The sequence below is a fragment of the Capricornis sumatraensis genome, chromosome 4 (genome assembly GCF_032405125.1).
Source record: "Capricornis sumatraensis isolate serow.1 chromosome 4, serow.2, whole genome shotgun sequence".
NCBI lineage: Eukaryota > Metazoa > Chordata > Mammalia > Artiodactyla > Bovidae > Capricornis > Capricornis sumatraensis.
The window spans coordinates 145191770-145212678 of record NC_091072.1 but is presented as its reverse complement, the minus strand read 5'-3'; the positions used below and the strand labels follow the sequence as shown (position 1 = coordinate 145212678).

At 44.4% G+C, this 20909-nt stretch overlaps 1 protein-coding gene across 1 annotated transcript; it reads left to right on the top strand.

The window, feature by feature from the left end:
* The first annotated feature begins 715 nt into the window (after window positions 1-715).
* SLC2A3 (solute carrier family 2 member 3) lies at window positions 716-13446 on the top strand. The gene is made up of 10 exons (XM_068971357.1): window positions 716-842; window positions 2793-2885; window positions 3432-3592; window positions 4137-4377; window positions 5029-5191; window positions 5458-5645; window positions 8791-8895; window positions 9254-9355; window positions 9955-10158; window positions 10922-13446. The coding sequence occupies exons 1-10, from the start codon at window positions 828-830 to the stop codon at window positions 11132-11134; spliced, it is 1485 nt and encodes a 494-aa protein (XP_068827458.1). The 5' UTR covers window positions 716-827; the 3' UTR covers window positions 11135-13446.
* Window positions 13447-20909: the final 7463 nt, after the last annotated feature.

The following is a 20909-nucleotide window of genomic DNA, read 5'->3' as shown; positions in this document are numbered from 1 at the left end:
GGATTCAGCTGGGTGGGAAGCTGGTGAACAACATTTTCAGGAGTGTGGATTGTGTCCCAGGCCAGCTGATTCTCTGCTTCCTGGAACCCAGGAAGAGTTGGTTTGGCTCCTGGATATTCAGGTTTTCTCCCAGGAGAGACTATGCTAAGTCAGAGGACAAGTGGAGCCAAAAGCTCTTCCAATTCTTCCTTCTTTGGCTTTCCTTCTCCAGACTGTCCTTCCCTCCCCTCCAAGATTGTAGACACAGCCTGCAATCAAAGAGCAGCTGATAAAGTCATAGGATTATGAATGTTTTCTGTTCACATCCAGCGACCTTTGCCGAATATGGATAGCCTTTATTCTCACCTTTTTACGGATTGATTCAATTCTGAGCACTTGCGAGAGCAAAAAATAAAGTGTATCTGCCCTCCCTCCAGGCTTTTTCTGGTAGCATTTTGTCTGTGAAACGTGCTCTTAAAACGGGGAAGGAGGAGAAGCTTTAAAAAAAAAAATTGAGTAGGGTGGGGGCAGGATGTGGTTTTCAAAAGCAGGCTTGAGGGGTGGGTTGGGGGGTGTTGCCTAGGGAGGGGGCAGTGTTTGAGGTCTACACTTACGAGGAGCTCCAAAGATTGGAGGCGGGTAGGGTGGGGCTGGGGGCTTGTCTCCCGGGCTCCGCCCTCTCCGAAGCTTATATAGGCGCATGAGATATAGGCTCCGCTACTGAGGACCTGGAGGAAAACTTGCCGCCGATAGAGGACATTTTGGAGGTTTTGCTGCCTGGAAGCGGGGTCTCTGGAGTCCCACTCCTAGATCTTTATCGAAGATTTGAAAAGAATTAAATTAGGGCCATGGGGACCACGAAGGTAAGAGCGTACCGGTTATTTTTGCCGGCTTGGGTTGCACTCGGAAAGGCAAGCTATACCGGCGTTGGCTGAGCTCTGTTACGCGAAGTCACCTAGCAATCTGGAAGCCTTTCCCATTGCTCTCCCAGCCTGCAGTGCCGCACTTCCACAGTTCTTTTCGGATGTCATGTCCTATAAAGGATTTATCCCAGTTCCATTCACCTTCTTGGTGTGGGAAAAATCACCTGGAGAAGTTGTTTGTATTACACACATGGGTGTGTGTGTTTGTGTTTTCTTTAATACAATTACATGCTTTTGAGGATGTGAAGTTGAACGTTCAGGGGATCGGGGGCGTATGGTGGTGTTGATGCTTTAGACCTTGAAAAGACCTGAGGTTTGTTTTGGGGGTGCCGGGTCGGTGTCCAGCCATCATCTGTTCTATGACTTGTGGGATTCCCTGAATTACCTAAGGAGAGAGAATTCCATGATTGTAACCGCACAGTATATTAATATATTATTGAGTGTTGTGGATGCGGTATTCGCTGGGAGAAGGGCATTTTCACTAAGGTAATTTATCTGAAAATAAAAGATGGGAGAAGGGATGAAAAAGTAGGAAGGCCCTCAGGAGTTAAATGATGAGAGAAAATAAGAGGTTTCTACTAAAAGGAGTGAATGAAGTAGAAAGCGCTGCTCCCGCTGGCCTCGGGGGTACTTAGATGCCGGTGGAGGCAAGGTCAATTTGGGGAACTGTTAACTCGAGGCCTGCCACTGCCTGACTTGATAGGGAAGGAGTTTAAGATGAGAAAGTGTTGGCGGGGGCGGGGAGCTCTCAGGCATAAAAACTGAGCTCTCTTGGGGTGGAAATTAAGATCACACCTACTAGAATTATCCCCGACAAGGTGAGTGATGACTGGGTTGATTTCAGCACAGCCCGCTCACAAAATGTCTCCATTTTGGATTGGGAGTCAGCTTGTTCTCGCCCCCTGGTGGGTGGGTGGGGGATAGCAGTACCTCTTTAAGTGAACGGGAAGAATTTCAGATGGGACCAAGGAAGGGTACGGTGGTACGGCGGGCGGATCCTGCAGATTCTGTGACCCAGAGTTGCGAGCAGCCTGGTGATGACGACACATCAGTATCACTCGTGCTTTTGTGGAATTTGGGGTACGGGTGAGCCTACACTGGCTCTAGCTGGTCGCAGAATAATCTGTTCTCGACAATCCTAAGGCTTTACTGTCTGCCCTCAGTTTTTTCTATCCCTGAGCACAATTCTGTGCTTGCCTGGGGATTTATTTACCTGGGGCTGCTGTTTGAATACTTACAAATGGACTAACCCAGTTCTCCTAACTTGTCCCTTCCAAAATTTTCATTCCAGAATTTCCCCAGGTTTACTCTTCATGATCATCTATATCACCAGATAAGCTCTTCAGTTCTTTTGTGTTCCTTATTCACTACCTAAACGGTTAAGTTGTTGTTTTCATACTAACCAGCTGAGTTCTAGTACATAAATCTCTTGTTTTTTAATTTTGTTTTTTTAAATTTTATCTTCATGATATTTCTCTCTTTTTTAAATTATGAAAGTATAATAACACATTTACAGGAGACTTGGAAAATACAGAACAAAGTTACATATAGTTCCACTATATATTAAAATTTTTTAAAGTAGATATATCAAGATTTTTAGTTGGAATTTTCAATATCAAACTCAAAAATTAATAGAATGAATATACAGAAAATTAAAAGAATGTGGTAGACCTGAAAAGCACTATGAACCAGTTCAACCTAATGAAGATTTATACAATCAGATAACAGCAGAATACAAATTCAAGTTCCCAGAGACTGTAAACTGGGGAGGCACTGGAACGTATCCGGGGCATAAAACAAGGTGCAAAAATCTCATGGTGCGTTCTCCTTAATAAGAGCCAGTCATGGATCAAGAATTTTAAGGAATGTTCTTCTCTACCCTCCCCCCAGGTCACCACACCTCTGATCTTCGCCATCTCGGTTGCTACCATAGGCTCTTTCCAGTTTGGCTACAACACTGGAGTCATCAATGCTCCTGAGGCGGTGAGTGCCAGGCAACAAGAGTTTTGAGTTTGGAATAGGGAAAGTATTCCTTTAGGTAGGGTTTCCAGAATTATCATGCTTAGACAGACTTGGTAGCTCACTTGGCTAAGACTGAGATGGGGCATGATATTGGTGGGGATCTAATTGAATCATTGATCAAAGCAAGAGGCTCAGGGCAGGGGCTCCCTGCACCCTGGACTGGGCCCGTTCATCCTCTCACCCTCTGGTGACACACTTCCTTTATTGTCCCCTAGAGGTTAGTTATAAAGTCAGGGTGCAGGGGTGCGGTGTGAAATCATCCCTGAACAGAAGTACATCAGTACTACTACCTACTGGCATTTTCAGGACAACTAAGTTATTCAGATTTAGTAACATGAACTCCAGTGTTACCTGTCTTTTCTATTGCCATCTATTTATTCCCTCGACTCTCTACCTAGAAAGTAACTGGAACACTGTTCTCTTAGGGAGGGGAAGATCCTGAGTGTTTGTATCTTTTCTCATCCAACTGTAATGGTCTTTTCTCCCACCACCCATTTTAATTGGCAGATCATAAAAGACTTTCTCAATTACACTTTGGAAGAACGATCAGAAACCCCCCCGTCCAGCGTGCTCCTCACATCCCTGTGGTCCTTGTCTGTGGCCATCTTCTCCGTGGGTGGTATGATTGGTTCCTTCTCCGTCGGACTCTTTGTCAACCGATTTGGCAGGTATTGACCAGAAACTGCAAGGAAGGGGGCTATACCTTTTGCATTGAAGACAAGCATTGAGGCTTAGAGCAGGGAAGTGATGGTGCATTTGAATAGAAAGCCTGTGACATTCCCATCAAGGGAAAACCAATCCCGAAGACTCGTCTCCATCCTCCTCCCCCACCCCCCAGCCACATTAAGGCGTAATGATGAATCTGGGGTGGAGTGGGACAGTTTTAATTTCTAGCAAATTTCTAGCTGATGGATGCTGTAGTTTGTGGATAACTTTGAGAACAAATGGCCTTGAAGTGCTTCCTAAAATCCTACCTGATAGCTAAGACGTAGAGGAGAAAATCTGCGACAAGTTCTGTAGGTGAGTCTTATGTAGGCCGAGGCGTAGGAACCATTAGTCCTGATTATCCCAATCAGATATGTTCTGATACTAGAAAGTGGAAAAGTTTGACCAAAAGATGTATGAGCCTGGAGAATGGTAGAGTGACCAGGAAAGAAGGGGAGAGGTGGACTCTGATTTGCAAATTTCCCTTATCTTTGTTTAATCTTCCAGGCGCAACTCAATGCTTATTGTCAACCTGTTGGCCATAGCTGGCGGCTGCCTTATGGGATTCTGCAAAATAGCAGAGTCAGTTGAAATGCTGATTTTGGGCCGACTGATTATCGGCCTCTTCTGCGGACTCTGCACAGGATTTGTGCCCATGTACATTGGAGAGATCTCCCCTACTGCCCTGCGGGGTGCCTTTGGTACTCTCAACCAGCTGGGCATCGTTATCGGAATTCTGGTGGCCCAGGTACTCTAGAACTTATTGAGTGTTCATTCATGGCTCGTTAAATGAATTTGCACAGATAAAGTCACCAAAAATAATGTGTGGCACAGGGAACTATATTCAGTATTCTATGATAAACACAATGGAAAAGAATATTAAAAAAAGGGGTTTTTTTTTTGTGTATATATATAACTGAATCACTTTGCTGTACATTAGTACTTAAATCAACCATGCTTCAATTTTTACAAACAAAAAATGTCTGGCACTTATTCAACTGCATATGTTTCAGATATTAATATTATTAGCACTCATAGATGGCTAAGGAAACAAGTAGGGTAGAAAAAGAAAAAGCTATCTTTCCCTGTGATAGGCCAGATGATTTTCTGAACTTTTTTTTTTTTTTTAATCAATTTGTGGCTTTCCCAGTGGCTCACTGGATAAAGAATCTACCTCCAGTGCAGGAGACACAGGAGACTCTGGTTTGATCCCTGGATTGGGACGTTCCCCTGGAGGAGGAAATGACAACCCACTCCAGTATTCTTGCCTGGAGAATCCCATGGACAGAGGAGCCTGGGGGGCTACAGTCCAAAGTGTCGCAACGAGTCAGACATGACTGAGCAACTAAGCATGTGGCCTCTAAAGTATGGAATTTATAGTACTGTCTTTGGTTTCTAGATCTTTGGTCTAAAAGTCATCTTGGGGACTGAAGATCTGTGGCCTCTGCTGCTGGGCTTCACCATCTTACCAGCCATCATCCAGTGCGCTGCCCTTCCATTTTGCCCTGAAAGTCCTAGATTCTTGCTCATTAACAGAAAGGAGGAGGAGAAGGCAAAGGAGAGTGAGTATCCTTCATGCTTTGTAGGAACCTCGAGACTGTGGTTTGTTTTAAGATGAGGGTTTTGGATCTGGTTCTTGTCAGCTCCTTTCCCTGCCCTTCAGAACCTGAGCGGAGAATTGTCTGATTTCTCTGAAGTCACATGGGGTGAGGGGTGAGAAGGCAAGTTCAGGCCAGACACAGGGCTCCTCAGAGTGGCATTTTCCCAGCTGTCTCATGGGGGCAAGGCATTAGCCAGCACCTTATCTGTGACCTCTCCTCTTCCGCAGTCCTTCAGAGACTCTGGGGCACCGAGGACGTGGCTCAGGATATCCAGGAGATGAAGGACGAGAGTATGCGGATGTCGCAGGAGAAGCAAGTCACAGTGCTAGAGCTCTTCCGTGCCCCCAACTACCGGCAGCCCATCATCATCTCCATCATGCTCCAGCTCTCCCAGCAGCTCTCTGGGATCAACGCGGTGAGTGTCCATTCGGGGCAGATGTGTCCAGCCCATTTCACTGGAATCACCTGACCAGCTTCCCTGGTGACTCTGTGGTAAAGAATCACCTGGCAATTCAGGAAAATGAGGGTTGGATCCCTAGGTCAGGAAGATCCCCTGGAGGAGGGGATCCCCACTCCACTATTCTTGCCTTGAAAACCCCATGGACAGAGGAGGGCTACAATCCGTGGCGTCACAAAGATTCAGACAGGACTTAGTGACTAAACAACAACACACCTGACCAGAGGGGAGCCGCACTGGCCGCTGCTCACCTGACATACCCAGGGTCTCCCACAATGTTTGCCTGGTAGTGGTTTCTCAGAAAAGGCACATTATCCCGGTTTAGACTTGCCTTTGGATTTATCTTCTAAAGTTATATCTATAATACACGTTTGTGTGGCAAGATGAGAGAGTGAAAAATTTCTCACCCTTAGTCTTAGAACTTCTATGAACATTTGTCCTCTTCCAGATTTTTTTTAACATTATGGAGTATCATAATTTATCTAATTTTTATTCATCCTCTGTTTTGGACTGCTTATTTTCTTTTTGACTGTGCCTCTCAGCTTGCAGGATCTTACTTCTCCAGCTGGGGATCAAACCTGTGCCCCCTGCATTGGAAGTGAGGAGTTACCAGGTCACCACAGTGAAACTGCTAAGTCCTAGTCACTGGATCACCAGGGAATTCCCAACCATTCATTTTTAAAATATCCAGTTCTCTTTAACTCTGATCTGTCTTGGCTGATGTCAATGATAACATAGGCCATGTAATCCAAGCAGATATGAGAATTGACACACCTTGGGGTTTTTTTCCCAGGACTTTACAAACTGAAATCAGTGTAAAGCCCTAGGGAGCAATTAGGAGGTGTGAGGGTACCCAGACAGAGCTGGCCTTACCATTCTGTATATTTTTTACAACTTAGAATAGTGACTGTGATTGTTTAAAGTGAGGGGCCAAATGGAAGCTAGCATTGGGCAGGTAGCCATGGTGTTCTGTGCAAAAGTCTGCTTCCTTCTTTTGAGTCCTGGGTGTGAGCAGAGAAGGTATTCATTCCTACACCTCTGTCCTTTTGCAGATAAAATATTTGGATATATTTGGATATGGGGAACATTCCAGACCTCTCTCTAAGTACCAACTCATGAGTTGAGGATTTGCCATCTTAATATGATCAGTGTGATCAAACCATTTTATGACAAAGCAGTTTTACAAAAAATACATGATAACTTAAAACAGTAAGTTGGTCCTTAGCCTCTCTCCCTAATGCACCACAAGAAAACTTGTTTGTGCTTCCCCTGAGGGATTAGAGGCAGTTATATTAGAACCTGGGAGGGAAGATAGTCTGAAAAGTCCTCTTGGGTGGTTCCGATGGATCTCAGTCTCAAATTTCCTCATTTGAAAAACCACTGTAATAAAATGTACACTCAGGACTTTCCAGAACAGTGAAACTGGGACTAGAGGGAGGTGTCCAGGTATAAAATGGGTCCTGAGAAGGCCACCGTCTTCAATTCTACACCCAAGGCACCTGCTTGCCTCCCTCAAGTCTGATCCCTGCAGAACAGGATCAGAGAAAGACCACCCTGGGAAAGTTAAATGATGGATGAGTACTCTGCAGGCAGGACCCTTCCCCCTTCCCACCTCCACTTCAGTAAATGGTAGGTGAAAGTCACTTTTCCAACCTACCTTTGAACAGACTATGTTTTCTAATCTCCCTTAAAGGTAAGAGCCTGGACAGTGTTTACCCAGCAAAGTAAAACTGGCTTTCGGTAGGATGATGTAGGGGTGAGCTTAACCTGGCTCCAAGGTTCCAGGCAGCATGACTTTATTATAAGAAGTTTGCTTGAGGTGTGTATGTCTGAGTTAGGTTTTTGATGTGTGTGCTTTTATATAAGAAGGAGAATTGGCATAATTATTCATCTCTAGTTTTAACTGTTCAAATGTCTTTCCTTACAAGCTTTATGTTATTAAATATTCTTGGAATTTTTTTAAAAAACAAAATTTAATTAGATCACCCTTGCTTCTCTCCCAGAGCAGCAGTTTTTAATGAGGATGACACTACTTATCTCAGTTTCCAAGAGCACAGCCTGAATCTTATTTTGGAAAATATACGTGGTTTCTATCTTAGGCTGTAGGGCTTTGAAGACTTGTTTCTGCACAGTCACTCCCAATGTGGAAGTGTATGTTGATCAAAACTCTGATGAAGAACTTTTCCCTGACAGTCCAGTGGTTAAGACTCAGCACTTCCTATGCAGGGGGCACGAGTTCAGTCCCTGGTTAGGAACTAAGATCTCACATGCCACATGGTACAGCCAAAAACTAAAGATAAATAACAATAAGAACAAAAGAAAAAAACAGAATGTACCACACTAACTTTTTTTTTAAGTCTGCTGAATAGGGGCTACCATGGAGGCAGATATTCTGGGTGAAATCATAAACTCCTAAACCAAGCCTAAGAGCCTGAGCAACCTAGATCCTGTTGCCTTGTTATCTTCAGGTCTGAGTCCAGTGTTTCCACATCTCTTAAGTTATGGTAGTTGTGGCAGCCCTACATTAGCACAGTGTTGACCAAATAATAATGATAGTATAAATTGTAGCTTATTTAATAGTGTGCATTCAATTAAAATAATCACTGGTGTTATTTACTAAAACACTTGTAAAGATCCAGTGCCTGGAATTCCAGCCCATGTTCTAAAAACAAGCAGGCTGAGGTTTCTCTTCTGTTTCTTCACTATCAAGTTGATCCATCAATGCCTGTCATTGTTGGTGGGGGTGGGAGTTGGGGTAAGAGTCTATCAGTAAAGCAGAATTGAAAAACTTAACAGGACTTAAGCCGCTCTCTCTAAGTTACTAAAAGCAGACTTCAGGAAGAGACTAAATGGAGCAATAAGAATGAGCATAGTTCAGAGGGAAAAAAATGGAACTAAGTAGCTAGAGTTGAAGATGACTAAGAAGAAAATAAGTTACAAAAGATCATTTGTTTGCAGAAAAGATACTGTGATTGAACAACAGCAACAAAAAATTGCTGGAAAGTACTCCTGAACTTCGGCGACTTTTGAGTTGATTTTTTGAGGGTTCAGTGCAACTGCTACGCACAACTGTATTTCACAGCAGCACCTTTTGTTCCGTTAGGTGTTCTACTACTCGACAGGAATCTTCAAAGATGCGGGTGTCCAGGAGCCGGTCTACGCCACTATCGGCGCAGGTGTGGTCAACACCATCTTCACCGTGGTGTCTGTAAGTCAGATGTTTTGATCATTTTCAAGCAGGGTGGAGAATTCTTGGTACACATATTCAAGTATAGGTGGCATGTCCTTCCATCTCCCTGCTGCCTTTTAGTTAAACCTTTTTTGTTCTAATTCCCTGTGGGGGAAAAGAGGTATTGAATGATGGGTGAATGAAAAGATGGGCAAAGGGAAGCACAGAGGGGACCATGGAGGATGCTCTTAACTCAGAGCTAGAAGAGAGGCAGTGTGACTATCGCAGGTACCCTGCTGCTGATCAGGCAGCTTCCAGTAGCTCGTACAGTGTCTTCATGAAAAAGAAAGTGACATTGTTTCACATTGTTTCATTGTTTTCTAAATCATTTTTTTAGGTGTTCTTGGTGGAAAGGGCTGGGAGGAGGACTCTACACCTGATTGGCCTTGGAGGGATGGCTTTTTGTTCCATCCTCATGACGATTTCTTTGTTACTAAAGGTGAGTACTCTTTGTAAAGGAAAGAGAGAAGTGGGGAAAGGTGAGGGGGTGGGTCGTCGAGGTTTGGCGATTACACAAGTGAACTTTGAGAGAAGCAGTAGGTGCAGAGGTTTAAGAAAAGTGGATTTTCAGAGATAGATAATTAAATTGCTGTCATCCCTATAGCTATATGACATAGAGCTTGTAAAATACATGGTCTCATTTCATTCTCAAAGAGATGTTAAGGTCATTAATCTGGTTTTACAGCTGATGAAATGGTCTCAGAATGTGCAGAATGACACGTGTTATCATACTGCTAAGATTCCAAGACCTAAGGCTGCTAGGACTTCCTTGACAGTCCAGTGGTTAAGAATCCACCTTCCAGCACAGGGAGTGAGGGTTCAATCCCTGGTCAGGAAACTAAGATCCCACATTCTGCATGGCACAGCCAAAACAAAAACAAGGACAACAAAGCCCAAGGTTTCTAGGTCCAGTAACTCCTTTACCTCATGGGATAGAAGGAACTTTTCATTATTCCATCAGTCCTCATCTGTGGGAAGCTGACACCTACCTGGGCATGCTGTCTTTAATGCTAACTTTCCTCTGTTCCTTTCTCATAGGATAATTACAGCTGGATGAGCTTTATCTGTATTGGGGCCATCCTGGTCTTTGTGGCCTTCTTTGAAATTGGCCCAGGCCCCATTCCCTGGTTTATTGTGGCTGAACTCTTTGGCCAGGGACCCCGCCCAGCTGCCATGGCAGTGGCCGGTTGTTCCAACTGGACCTCCAACTTTTTGGTTGGACTGCTGTTCCCCTCGGCCACGGTAAGTAACTTAAAACTCATCCAACCCTTGTTGAAACCAATTAATACATAGTTCTGCTTAGGAACAGAATAGCAATGTTAGGCCTTAGGATTCCAAATCAATATTTAAAATCCATCATTTGATGCAGCATTGATGGCCTGATCTAAAAGGCTCACTGAGGATAGGATGTTGATGATGAGGTAGGTCCTATTGTAAAATGGCCTAGAGTTGATTTGTTAAATAAAGGAACTAGCAGTGGACATCTAGGATGCATTTCCAATTTTTGTGAGTCTTTCAGAAACCCAGATTTTAAAAAAAGTAAACAAAAGGACTTTTCTGCTGGTCCTTTGGTTAAGAATTCGCCTGCCAAAGCAGAAGACAAGGGTTCGATCCCTAGTTTGGGAATACTTCACCTGCCACATGCTTCACGATAAGAGAAGCCCACACATGGAAACTAAAGAGTAGCCCTCGCTCACGGCAACTAGAGAAAGCCCAACCACAGCAGCAAAGACCTGGTGCGGTCAGAAATAAATAAAAAACAGTGATGGTAATCAAAAGTCCTAAAAACTCAATGGGTATTTGGAAATGGCTAACTTTAATGACTAGGAAAAGGAATGACACAAAATTGCAGAGAAATCTAGGAAGTTACCAATGAAATCATGAGCAAGTCTCTGAGGAGACTGCACTGTTTTGATGAAGTCTAGGGGGGTTATGCCTTCAAGGCTATTGGAAATATGATTGTGAGGGAACTGACTGACTCTTCTGTTCTGTATCTCTTCACCAGTTCTACTTAGGTGCCTACGTTTTCATCGTCTTCACTGTCTTCCTCGTTATCTTCTGGGTCTTCACCTTCTTCAAAGTTCCTGAGACCCGTGGCAGGACTTTTGAGGAAATTACACGAGCCTTTGAAGGGCAGGTGCAGACAGGAACCCGCGGTGAGAAAGGCCCCATCATGGAGATGAACAGCATCCAGCCCACGAAGGACACCAATGCATAAGACGTGCCTCCTACCCACCTCCCTCCCGTCACGAAAAGCAACCTCCCCCTGAGCAAGCGGGGAGACCTCATCAGGTTGTAACCCAGGACTGTTTCTGAATGCTGCTACTCCATTCCTTTCTCATCCACATACTCGATGGGCGCTCAGAGGATCCCAAAGCTGGGGTTAGTCGTTGTGTTCAATGGCTTTTAAAATTTTCATTTCTTGGACATTCTCTTCAGTTCAGGAGAGACCAAGTAAACCTACCTTCATTTCAGGAGGGACTGGCCACTTGGTATGTGACAACTTGGCCAGCTCTCGCTCCCTTAGGTTCTAAAATTGCCTCAAGGCATTTTTGGGAATGGGCTAGAAGGTGCCATTCCTCCAACCTCAGACTCACCAGGAAGCAGGTACACTTAAGAGTGGAGGGCAGAGAGGGATTCCATAAGAGCTCCTTCTTCACTTCCGTACAGCTCTGCTGAGCAAATTAACTTGAGTTTTATTTATTTTATCTTCTGGTTTTATTGCATAAATATTTATTTTTTTAAATATAAAGTAATTTTACCAAATAATGAAAGCATAAGGAAATTGAGGTTAGAGGGAGGTGCTTCAAGAGAGGTTATAGGGTGGAAGATTTGATACCGAAGAGGTTAAGGTGCAATAAGGGAAGGATTTAGGGAGAAAGGTCATGCATGATTGAAGGATGCATGATGTGGTGTGTGAGGTTTGCACGTTGCCTCTTAAAACAATTCCTATCCTTCAGATAAAAACTCTCAACTTTCTCAGAAAAGTCATGTGCCTGTATAAAGAAGCTATTGGTTTCCTTTGGAACTTTTTTCTTCGTTTAAGATTATATGTAGTATTACTTGAAATCTAGGATTATTGCTAAGGTGGGCATTTTAGTTAATAGGGGTTTATGGGTTCTAATTTTGGATGGAGTCCAGAGAAGGGACAGTTATTTCTACAAATCCTCTCTCCCCTCACTGGACCAAGCAGCTTCTTTCTCTGTAGTAAACTCACTTTTATAAAAAAAATATTCCCATCACCCATCTGGTGGGAGAGCCTCCCAAGTGAGCAACCAAAAATCTTGGTTCTTGGTAGAGGTTCATTATTTCTTCAGTTTGTTGTTTAGAGGATTTTAGATTGTTGCTTTAAGCCATAGCTTTAAAAGAAGTTAGAGATGTTTATAGCTAACTTGGAATTTGTAACCTCAGCGCTGGAAGACAATTTTTTTTTTCCTGAACGATTATTATCCAGTTGACGTGTGTTATTACATGAGAGTCATCTCATGCTTGTTTATGTCTGTTTACCGTGTCAAGTTACCCTTGTTACCACATTACCATTAGTGTTATGTCAGGTGCCCCCTGAGGGACTTGAACTTTCCTGTAGACCACACGTGACAGTCTGTGTGGATGTGCGGTAAGGCCCACACATGAGCGTGAATGTGTGTGCACCGTCACGAAGCAGTTGCTGGTTATCTTGTTAGGTTCCTAAGGCCCCTATTGGGTATAAAGTGTTCAGACTTGTGTATATGTAAACAACACTGCCTCTGCTGGGTGGAATCTGCATCAGTGGTTTTCTTTGAAACTTCAGAGTTCCATCTCATCTGGCTGCCTTTCCTTGTTGGAGAGGACAGAGAGAACTCCCTAAATGTTGAGACTGAGAGTGGAGGACTCACTCTCCACTCAGACAGCAGGAGAAGACAGGAAAGAGTGTGAGACCAGGACATGATGCCTCCTGGGTGCGCTGGAAGGGCGTCATGGGGGAGAGGGAGGCATTCTTAAGGGGACAATAGATCTGGGGTGGCCAGAGGGTTTGCTGAGATGGAGGGATTGCATTTGCCGCAGCCCACAGCCACCTCCAGGATCATCCAGTATTTTTAGAAGTGGAGACTGGGCTCTTCATCCCTCCTTCATATGTTACTTGATCTCCCTTTCCCTCTTTGGTGCTTACATATTTCAAGCCCTTCAGTCAAACCCTTGCCTATGACAGTATTTTGGTTCTAAGTTCTCACCATTCCCTCTGGTTGCTGAGGCTTTGGGTACAAAACTCGCAGAGCCTTGGGACAGGGCTTTGCCGTGACAGGAGACTGTCCTCCAACTGCACCTCTGCTCCAGCTCAGACCATTGGGTTGGCAGTGGTGCAGCATGGAATTTTTCCCAGTTCTCAGTGACCAGGTTGTGAATAATTTCCAAATGGATTTTTTCTATTATTGTTACTACGGTTCTTTTTGTTTTGAAATAAAATTCTGAATGTACATAATATAACATCACAGGCTTGGTTTTTTGTGTGTGTGGGGGTGGGGGGGACCTTCCTCTGTAACAAGTCAGCTTTAAACACCGTGTGGCTGCTCAGTACTTGTTATAACCTAAATAAGTTTCTTATACAAGAGTTTTGTACAAATGAAAATAGCCATATTCATTTATTATGTGCAGATGAAATGGAAAAGCCTTAGTGCATTGCCTTGCATACGTAATAAATTATGTTGCTTGCTTTCACCAGTGAGAATTCTTCTGATTTTTCTCTTATGCTCTTTTCTATTTCCTTTCTCCTCCAGTCTTTGATCTCTGAAATTCATCCTACATTAATGTCAGGGTATTCATATATATACATATATGTGTGTATTATGTTTTCCCAATGGCTCAGCAGTAAAGAACCCACCTGCAGTGCAGGAGATGTGAGAGATGCAGTTTCAGTTCCTGGGAGGGGAAGATACTCCCTGGAGTAGGGAAATACTCCCCTATTTTGCCTGGAGAATGCCATGGACAGAGGATCCTGGTAGGCTACAGTCCATGGAATTGCAGAGTTGGACACAATTGAGCAAGCATTGTATATATATCACATATATACATTTATATCACATCTATATATATGTATACACATGAAACACATACATGTTTATGTCACTGTACAATAGCTTCCAATCAATTACTACTCTGGCTTAACACAACCCCTCCAGGGGCAGGGTCCCTGCTAACTCTCCGTTTGATTCACTGTTGTTTGTTTTTTTTTTTTAATTTTTTATTTTACATTCAGCTACAGCTGATTTTGTGAAGATAAGTGAAGGCTGGTACAGTCCAGGGGATCACAAAGAGTTGGACATGAGAGGGACTAAACAAAAATAGCTAATTTACATGTTTTAAATTTCAGGTGTACAGCAAAGTGATTCAGTTACATATATATCCATTCTTTTTCATTCTTTCCCCATATAGGTTACTACTGAATCTTGAGTAGAGTTGCCTGTGTTACACAGTAGCTCCTTAATACTTTATATATGGTAGCGCATGTATGTTAACCCCAAACGAATTTATCCCTCCCTCCCCATGTTGTTTACCCTTTGGTTAACCATAGATTTGTTTTTGAAGTCTGTAAGTCTGTTTCAGTTCTGTAAATATGCTCATTTGTATCTTTTTTTTTTTTGAGGTCACATATAGAAGTGCCATATTTGTCTTCCTCTGTCTGATTTCACTCAGTATGATCATCTCTAGGTTCATCCTGATTCAACCAACACTTAATTTACGTAAGAAAACACCTCATACCCATGATGGGCACTCAACATTTTGATGCTTTCCTTCATGTAGTTATGAAACTCCCTTGCCCAGTTTCCATTCATTTACTACAGATATCTGAAAGGCTACTCTCTTATTTCTACGAGGCCCAAGCAGGAGCTCCATAAAGACTTCCTCGCTCCCAACATAACCTTGCACTGTGGTTCTCTGTGTGTTAGGGGTGGAATGAAAGGATGGAATACCTGGCCATCAGCGAGTGCATCATATTCTCCAAAATTGGTTGCTTTAGCTCCTTTTTTCCACCTTTGCTTCCTTATGATTCATTCTCCACATGACTAGAGTGTTCTTTTAAAATCAGATCATGTTGGGACTTCACTGGTGGTCCAGTGGTTAGGCATTCACACTTCCACTGGAGGTGTGGGCACAGGTTCAATCCCAGCTTGGGAAACGAAGATCCCATATGCTGCATGGTATGGCCAAAAGATAATTTAAAAAATCAGAACATGTCAATTCCTTGTTCAAAGGCACTTAAAGCAGTCATGCTTAAAATAGTATCCAGGCCCTTCAGGGGACGGTATCTAGAGGATTTCAGAATGGACCAGGGTTCGACCTACATAGTTGGCTGTATACAACACAACCTCTAACAAAACTAGGCTGTCTGGGACTCCTGGTGATAGAATTACAAGAAGGTTGGGGAAGCATCGAAGCCTACAGATGGTAGGGGGCTCATGCTGTGAGATCTGAAGATCTAATGAGGTGGTCTGAAATGAAAAATCATGTCAGCAGGACCTATGGTGGGTCCATGGGAGCCAAATGTGTCCTTGACAGGATCAAGCAGGATTTCCTTGAGCAGAAAATCATGAAAGGGTTGAAGGCAAAAGCAAAAGGACAACACTTAAGTCAGAAAGCCAAATTTAAAAAGATTTCTAGGGACTTTCCTGGTGGTCCGGTGGTTAAGACTTGGAGCTTCCAATGTTCTTGGATTTAATCCCTGGTCGAGGAACTAAGATCCTCACATACCATACACCCAAAAAGTAAAAACAGAGGTTTTTGGGTTGTTTTGTGGTGGTGGCGATGTGGAATTCCCTGGTGTCTAGTGGTTAGGATTCCTAGAGGTCTGGGTTAGATCCCTGGTTGGGGAACAGATCCCACAAGCTAAGGGGTGCAGCCAAAATAAATAAGTGAAATGGAAACGTTTGAGCAGTAAAAAAAGAAAAAAGAAAAAAATAGTATCCAGACTCCTTTGCTATGGCCTATAAACTGGGTGACCATACATCCCAGTTTATTCCTATTACCCTGGTGCAACTTTTCTTTTCATTCATTCTTATAACTGTCCTGACACTTTAAGTTCTGCTTCCCTTGCCTAAAAAGTTGACTTCTTCAGCTTCATTTCTTGTACTCTCTTTGGTCACTGAAGTCTAGCCTCAGTGGTTTTCTAGCTCTCCTATACATCAAGTTCATGATCACTTAGGTTCTTGTCACTTCTCTTGTGCTTGAAATATTCTGCCTCAGAATTTTGCAATGCTGAGTCTATTTGTGCATGAGGATTTAGTGACGCTCTACAGAGAATAAGCTCCAAAAAACAAGTACCATGTCTTGTTACGCCTAGCACACTGCCTGACATAGAATTTTTATTTATTGTGTATGAATCTGACTTCTATCAAGATTAAAAGTTTTACAACTAAAAACATAAAGAAGGGCTTCCTGGCAGCTCAGTGGTAAAGAATCCAATTGCCAATACAGGAGATGAGATCAGGGTTCGAGCCCTGATCCGGGAAGATCCCACATGCCTTGGAGCAACAAAGCCCAAGTGCCACAACTACCGAGCCTGTGCTCTGCAACAAGGGAAGCCACCTCAATGGGAAGCCTGTGCACTGCAACTAGAGAATAGCCTCCACTCGCTGCAACTAGACAAAAGCCTGTGCAGCAATGAAGACCCAACACAGCCATAAATAAACTGGTTAATTTAAAAACATGAAGACTGAAACCACACATTGACCTAAACAGGGAAAGTTGAATTAAAAAAAAAAAGTTATGACAACAAATGAAAAAAGGATGTAAGAGAACTCAGTATGGTATCCCAGGGCTGAAGGAGTGTATCCAAGGAAGTTCACATTTGGGAGGCCACCTCCCAAAGCTGAGGTTCAGAGCTCACTGGAAAAGGCGCAGTCACAATCTACCTGCTAGCAGAGGATTGCCCAGGCCAGCGCTGGTGTGCATTCCCCAGGCAAGTAGGAGACAAACTCTCCACAGCTGGTGGCTAGATACCTGAGTGTTCAGAGGACCTGAGGCCAACAACAGGTGAGAGGACTGGGGCCTGGTGAAGACTGATTGCTTAGGGCCGGGGGTAGGGCTGGGGTGGAGTGGGGGTTACTGTAAGATGGCTGAGGGAGCTTGCATCCTGCCTGCATGGTTGGGACTGGGACACCATCAGATGGTCTCTCATCTACCCTATTGATCTGTGGTGGTTCAGCGGGTAAAGAACCTGCCTGCCCCCTGCAGGCAGAGAAGGCAGTGGCACCCTACTCCAATACTCTTGCCTGGAAAACCCCATGGATGGAGGAGCCTGGAAGGCTGCAGTCCATGGGGTCGCTGAGGGTCGGACACGACTCAGCGACTTCACTTTCACGCGTTGGAGAAGGAAATGGCAACCCACTCCAGTGTTCTTGCCTGGAGAATCCCAGGGACGGGGGAGCCTGGTGGGCTGCTGTCTATGGGGTTGCACAGAGTCGGACACGACTGAAGTGACTTAGCAGCTTAGCAGCAGCCCCCTGCAGGAGATCCAGGAGACCTGGATTCAATCACTGGGTCAGGAAGATCCCCTGGAGGAGGATATGACAAGCCACTCTAGTATTCTTGCCTAGGAAATTCCATGGACAGAAGAGCCTGGCGGGCTACAGTCCATGGGGTCGCGAAAAATCAGACACGACTCAAGCGACAGCATAGCCACTGACACGGGCAGAAGCCCTCTTCCCTATACAGTATCCGCCTAGCACCATCTGAAAAAACTTCATTGGCTCAACACGCCACGGTTTATAGAGAATTCCGAGCATCACAAGACAGGTCCTGAAGGATGAATTTGGAGCTGAGGCAGTAGATTGGTAACTGGCAGGATTCATGTTAGATGGCAGGCTGAAGCGGTACCTTGATGGACAGAATCGCCTCCTTCCACAGCTCCCAAAGCCACCAGATTCCAGATGCAATTCAGGTTGAAACATGCCTTTGTGGGGGACTCGGGGGTGGGGGTGGGGGACCCAAATGTGTTTACTGCAGAAGTTTGGCCAAGGTTCAACTGGGTGGTCCCGGCTGAGGCTGGGCCAGAATGGTCTTCCCTAGAGCCGGGCAAGTGAGACAGAGGAGAGATATCGAGGGAGCCGCCCAGAGCCCCGGGGCCTCTGAGCCGCCGGATGACGTTCGGGGCGGGGCTGCAGGTGAGGCCTCGGCCCACTCGCTCTGGCTCTACGCTCTGGGTCTTTACCGCGCCGTCCTTTTGGATACCGATTCCCAAAGGGCGGCACCAACGACACTAGTAGCATCAGTGTCCATGATCCCAGGCCACGGTGGCGGCGGCACCGCTGAAACTGCGGGTCCCGTCCTGGGTCTCTCCTCCTCCGGCAGTGGCCGCCCTGCTCCCTCAGCTCCCTCCGCTCCAGCCCAAGGAGCTGCCCGACGCCTGCGTCCGTCGCCTCCCCAGCGCCGCAGTCACCGAAGGCCGCGCTGCGCTGGACCAAAGCGCGGAGCCTGCAGGAGGCGGGGCTTTTGGCCGCGCCGTGGGGGGGTTGGGGGCCTCCCGCGAGCCTTCACTGCGCAGGCGCAGGCGGCTCGGAAACCTGTTGGATTCGGTTCGCTTCAGTTCCAGCCTTTTCTGGCTAAAGTCCTGGCCATGCTCTGAAACTAGCAGACCTTCAAATGCCCGTACTTCCCGCCATTCTTATCCTGAAGAGAATTTAGCTACCTTTTCTGGATTGTTCAGGGTTTTGTGGTTTAATTGATAGACTGAGTCACCGAAATTGGATCGCTTTCAGAGATTAAATTCAGATCTCACCTTTAAAAAATTGAATGAATTGTTAAAAGGAATTGCACCCTGTCGGTTAAGTGCTTAAGAACTGGACTAAAGTTAAATACCCAACAAGGTGTAAGGGTGCCAGGTTTTTTCTTTTTTTTAGCACCAAAACGTTTTATTGTGAAAAGTTTAATCTTTATCAACCTGAAGTGAGAAAGGGGTCCTATGTTTTAAATCTTCGTTTTTATTGTGAGATTGAGCCAAGAAGTGGAAGCGACACGAATGTCCAGCAGTGAGTGAATGGATAAACACAATGTAGAGTATGCACCCAAGGGAATATTATACAGGCTGGAAAAGGGCAGAAATCCTGCATATCCTTATGCATGGATGAACCTCGAGGCCACGATATTAAGTGAAATAAGCCAGTCACAAAGAGACAAGTACTGTGTAAGTCTATTTGTATGAAGTATCTAAAGCAGTCAAATTCACAGAAACAGAGTGTTGGTTACCAGGAAGAGGGTAGGGGGAAATTAGAGTTGTTTGATGGGTATACAGCTTCATATTGAAAATGAAAGTCGCTGAGTCATGTCCGACTCTTTGGGACCCCATGGACTGTGTCCATGGAATTCTCCAGGCCAGAACACTGGAGTGGGTTAAGTATCCCTTCTCCAGGGGATCTTCCCGACCCAGGAATCCAACCGGGGTCTGTTTGGTTCGGTGAGGGCAAGGGCCATGTTGCAGACTTCTTTTTTGGGTAGGGGTGGGGCTTGGGGGTTGCAAACTTTTTGTATTCTTTCATGGCTTTCAGAGCTTTCTTGCCTGTTTGGGTTTTCTTTTAATGTGGTAGTCATTCTTCTATGTCTTACTTTTACTCATTTCCCAATGTGCCTTGGACATTACCCCATATTAATAACTAAAGAAGAATCTTCCTTTTTAGGTTCTCCATCATAGTGTGGATACCACAATGGATCCAACCATCCCCCTCATGGATTGGCATTTAAATGTTTCTCATTTTTTGCCATTTCAACAAAAAGTACAGCAGTAAAGAACTCTGTAAGTGTATCATGTCACACACATGCCAGTACATATGCTAAATATGGAGTTGATTGATGGGTCAAAGGATATGGATATTTACAATTTTGGTAAATTGGGCTAAATTGCTTTCCATAGAGGTTGTACTGTGGGTTTGTTTGTTTGTTTGTTTTAAATAAATGCACTAGTCCCATTAGTGAACACTCATGTCCTAATCAGCTCCCAAAGGACCCAACAAACTAATGTCATCACATTGGTCATTAGGATTTCAACATATGAGTTGGAAGGACACAAACATTTAGACCACAACAGTTAAGATAGTCTATAAAAGTTTTAAATTTTTAAGTCCAGTCCATTCATCTTTTTGTTATTTGGTGCCCTGCTCTGCAGGAGCTTGCCAATTATTTAGGCCTTTTCCTTTAGAGAACAGAGACAGGAAAAATAGCCTATTGCAGCCTGTGCTTATTCTGAAGAAGAACTTGGGATAGAAGTGAGTCCTTGAAAATAAGACTGCAGCGAACCCTCTAGGTGTTAAAGGTGAGCTGCTGGAATCTTCCTGGGATCAAGGAGGATTTCCTGTGGGTTGCACTCCACAATTCATTAACTTGCCGTTCACAGGATGCTCATGATAATAAGAAGCATCTAATGACTTTTTTTTTTTTTTTTTCCCCCACACTGCCTGGCATTCAGGATCTTAATTCCCAGTCAGGAATGGAACCCATGTTCCCTGGAATGGAGGTGGAGACTTTTTTAAAATTCATCTTTGGCTGCACTAGGTCATCGTTGCTGAGCACAAGCTTTCTCTATTTGTGGCAGGTGGGGCTCCTCTTTACTTGTGGTGCACGGGTTTCTCACTGCAGTGGCTTCTCTTGTTTTGGAGCACAGGTTTTAGACTTGCAGACTCAGTTGTGGCTAACATGCTTAGTTGCTCTACGGCATGTGGAATCTTCCCAGACCAGGGATGGAACCCAGGCCCCCTGCCCTGGAGGTGGATTCTCAACCACTGGACCATGAAAGAAGTCCCTGTAATTACTCTTAACGTACATTTTCTTCCTAAAATACTACGTATTTGCTTAGCGGCATAGTTTCCATTCTACCTGATCAAAGCTCATGTTGGAAAACTTGCCAAAATAAACCAAGAAAAAAACTCACCAATTTTATTATTTTTTTTCTGGTATACCAATTTCAAATTAGGCAGAAAGGAAAATACATAGTTTACAATGAACTAGGTAGGTGTGGACTCCCATCCTGA

Bases quoted from the DNA above. Each gene is read 5' to 3' on its own strand.
- SLC2A3 (XM_068971357.1), top strand. The intron at 4,378-5,028 runs GTACTCTAGAAC...TTTGGTTTCTAG, and splicing joins TCGGAATTCTGGTGGCCCAG to ATCTTTGGTCTAAAAGTCAT. The intron at 9,356-9,954 runs GTGAGTACTCTT...CCTTTCTCATAG, and splicing joins CGATTTCTTTGTTACTAAAG to GATAATTACAGCTGGATGAG.